We start from the raw sequence: 3,692 nt of genomic DNA, 5'->3' as shown, positions 1-3,692 counted from the left end.
ACTAATTTATACATTATTTCATTTTTAGGTTATTTTTCATCTCTTCTGACAAACAACCATAGCTTCACATCAGGGAGCTCAACTATAGTAAACAGTAGATATCCTCACTGAAAGTACTTTAATCTGTCCTGACACATACAGATTACCTAAAGTAAGCATTGCTTTGATCATTTGATCATTTTTAGTTAATCTGATTGGAAAAACCATTGATTTTCATAAACTGATGTCGTTTATATAGTTGCTAATAACTATATTTTTGTCTGATATTTTTTACAATTTTTTTCCTACATTTTATTGAGCAAAAACACTCCTGAAGTATTGCTACTTTTATTTCAGTACAATGTTTTGATACTTTAGACCATAAGTTAAGATATCTTGAGATATTATTCTTACTCGTCAACATATTAATAAAGATAAATGAAATTACTTTTCCGGACAGTAAATGTGTAGTTGTGTATAGACAAAATGCATTTTTCCATATCTAGCATGTAATCTCGCAATTTCAGACGAAACCGATTTTATACTAAAAAGGCCTGCCATAATACATCTTCTGTACCGTAATACACCAACTATTAGCGCATCTGAATCCACCTGCGACGTCGCAGCATGTATCTCGGCCTCGGCTCGCTTCACCGCAGTCAGATGAAGCTACTGTCGTTTTAAACCTCTAAATTAGTGAGCAGAAACTCCTGATTATGTTCCTACATCCATCAGCTGGCTACAAACGATCCTAAACTAGATCTATGAAGAAGGAAATGTACCAACCTGATGTGCGCAGCAGGACTCTGGTCTGGAAAACGTCCTCCATCTTGTGGCGTCTCTTCTTCCGCTGCTGGAGCTTCTGCTTCCCTCCAGCTGAGCCTCAAGCCGCAAACGTCCTTCCAGAATTCATCATCAACATCATCATCATCATGATTAGCCGCTGCTGCTTCTCTCCTTCAGCTCCAGTGACGCTCCCGCTGCTGACGAAACGAGAACAATGGAGGAAGAATCCTGAAGGGAGCACGAGGGGGCGGGCCAGTGAAACAGGAAGTCCGGAACAAAAAATTATAGTTCCGTTTTTACTCGTGTTTACAAACATTCCGTTCCAAAAATGATATTTAGTTAAACATTTGAACTAGGCACATGTAGCTATTTACAGGTTAAATAATAGCCACACGAGAAGTAAAATGAATGCCAACAATGATGTGAGAAATAATTTTATCTGCTTTACTTTTCTGTAAATTTGGATTTTTACTGGTAATAACATTTTTGTGGTTAAAAATTTAAGTTACCCATTGCCTGTTGAAATGCATGTAAGACGTCTGGGGCGAGGCGGTGCAGTGCTGTGCCTCACCTCTGGGGGCGCTGTGTAACAGGCAGTTAGTGCATGCTTATTGATATTGATTTAATATCACCAATATAGTTGTTTAAAAAGGAAGAAGTTAAGAATTGGAAGAATATGGTATGTATTTAAATAAGCTCACCTCTGTCTAATCTATTATCCCACTGTTCATTATATTGTGACCGTCAACATGTTTACACATCCTGCTCTCACACCAAACTAATTTTTGTAAATGTAAAGGTGTATATCATAACTAGACACTTTAAAGATGATGTGCACCAAAAATATTTTTGTTTATTTAAACGTACATTACTAGCCTCTTCTTTGGGAGGTTTGTGGCAGTCTTCTTCTCGCCAAGTTGCAACCAAGATATAATCAGCTCTGGTCATGTGATAATTTACTCAAACATGTGATACTGCATAATTATTATCCAAACACTCTAAACTTTCAATGTTTGCTGAACATTAACTGAAAATTTAATCAGGAAGCTTTTTAGAGTCCTTGACAGTGAAAAAAATTTCTTGGTCACTATTGTGACCGGTGGGGTCAAATGGGTTAAGATTAATTTTGAGTGTGGTTCTTGATCTGTTGGACTTAGTGATGGCCAGACAAAGCATACAACAATGTAGTTGTGAGAATAATGGAACCCTTACTGATTTTGATAGAGGTGGCTTAGACATGGACTATATGGGGAAGAGGGGCCATTTTCCACGCCTGATTTTGAATGCATACGATCAGTTCATGGGAAAAGAGGATGATCTCCCCCTTCAACAGTCATGCGGCACTCTGTTACCACCTGCAAAAGTTCATGATGAAGGGACAATTGTCTCTCTGATGTACCCTTTAAAAATAAAGAGGATCCTATTGAGGTTCTGACACAAGATGAGAAACTGCTGGTCCACTAGAAAAACAGCAATATTTTCATAATAGAAACAAAGATGAGAAAGAAATATACAGAGACTGATGTCAATAGATCAATGGACTCATGAGAGGTGTAGACCTAAAGCCCTCAAGGTTCAGTGTCATGGTCAGGTCCAAGAAGTGGTGGTGGCCCATCTCAAAAGCCCACTTGTAAACAGGGTGATGGTAGCCTAGGAGGTTGGAGTTTATCCTGTAACTGGTCGGTCGCCTGCTGGAAGCCCCACTTTGTCTGGGTCAGTCATCGTAACTTTGATCAAGAGGACAACTCACCCACCATGCCAGCTGGTGGTAGTCAGAGGACCTGGTGGTGCCAGTTAATTACACATGTTCTGCATTTGTTGATGTTTCACAGTCTGATGTATTTAATATATGATGTATTTAATATACACACTAATATATTGAATAAATTTTAGTGACATATTTAGTCTTTCTGGTCGGTCATAAAGGTGTATTGAAAACGCCCAGAGTGAAACAGAAAGTCCCGTGTCTGACTGATAGGGGGCAGTGCTGAGCACCATAGATATAACAGGTGTTCTACTCTTTGAAAAGATTGAAAACAATTAAATAGACGAAATACAGTTGGAAACGAACCATTCAAGGCCATTCTCGTCTTCTGCTTCCAGATTTTTAAATATGAAACAAAAACAAGACAGAAACAAGGATTTTGTTTTTAAACTGTGTCATATTTATGGAGAATTTTGGTGGACTTCATATGAAAATAAAGAATTTCAATCAGAGGGAGGTCGGCCACAGAAAACATTTATATTTTAAGAAATCAAATGTCTTTTTCTTTGTCATATCGCTGAACTGCATGGGAAGATTAAAGCACAATTACGTGTCTTAATGAGGTAAGGTCAAAACTGAAATATATGCTTCTGTAATGGATTGAAATGTTCAAATACAATAACCACATTATTTCTGATTAATGACAAACATCAATAAAAATGTCATACACAGAGCTGTGGGTCACATCAAAATCCTCAGGAAATCTTATCAAATTGAACAAAAACTAAATCCTCAGTATCACCATTAGAGTTTTATTAGCTCATGCAGTAAAAAAGAACAATTTCAAAGCAAACAATTTTTATTGATACTTTCATTCAACAAACAGTGCAGAAAATAGTAAAACTACCAATACAGACAGTTTTGGAGAGTTTAAAACATTAATTGGGATTTACTATGACAACAATAAATTGTAATTCTTGTAATAAGAAATTGATCACAAAAATATAGAATAAATCCCCAACACCAATGTTCACATATTTCTTTAAATTTGACTTTGAGGAAAATCTTTTTCCACAAACATCAAACTAAGTGAATTTTAGCATTTCTGTTAAAAAACAACTTTCTATGACTTTCAGAGTCTTTCAGTTCCTCCTGTGTGGATCCCACAGCCATCACAACCTAAAGGTTTTCACCTTTGTGCATTCTCAGGAGTTTCTTAAAA

The 3,692-nt window shown here is 36.8% G+C and overlaps 1 protein-coding gene across 1 annotated transcript in view; it reads right to left on the bottom strand.

Annotated features, from left to right (window-relative positions):
- Positions 1 to 915: 915 nt before the first annotated feature.
- LOC106957877 (zinc finger protein 3-like) overlaps positions 916 to 3,692 on the bottom strand; it is an 8,673-nt gene continuing 5,896 nt past the window's right edge. Inside the window, exon 4 of the mRNA XM_015049409.1 lies at positions 916 to 962. Coding sequence (XP_014904895.1) covers positions 916 to 962 — 47 coding nt within the window. The remainder of the gene's footprint in view (positions 963 to 3,692) is intronic.

This window comes from Poecilia latipinna, unplaced genomic scaffold, assembly GCF_001443285.1.
Source record: "Poecilia latipinna isolate Pla-1442-1.1 unplaced genomic scaffold, P_latipinna-1.0 Scaffold946, whole genome shotgun sequence".
Lineage (NCBI taxonomy): Eukaryota > Metazoa > Chordata > Actinopteri > Cyprinodontiformes > Poeciliidae > Poecilia > Poecilia latipinna.
The sequence above is the reverse complement of the archived record's forward strand: the minus strand, read 5'-3'. Positions and strand labels throughout refer to the sequence as shown.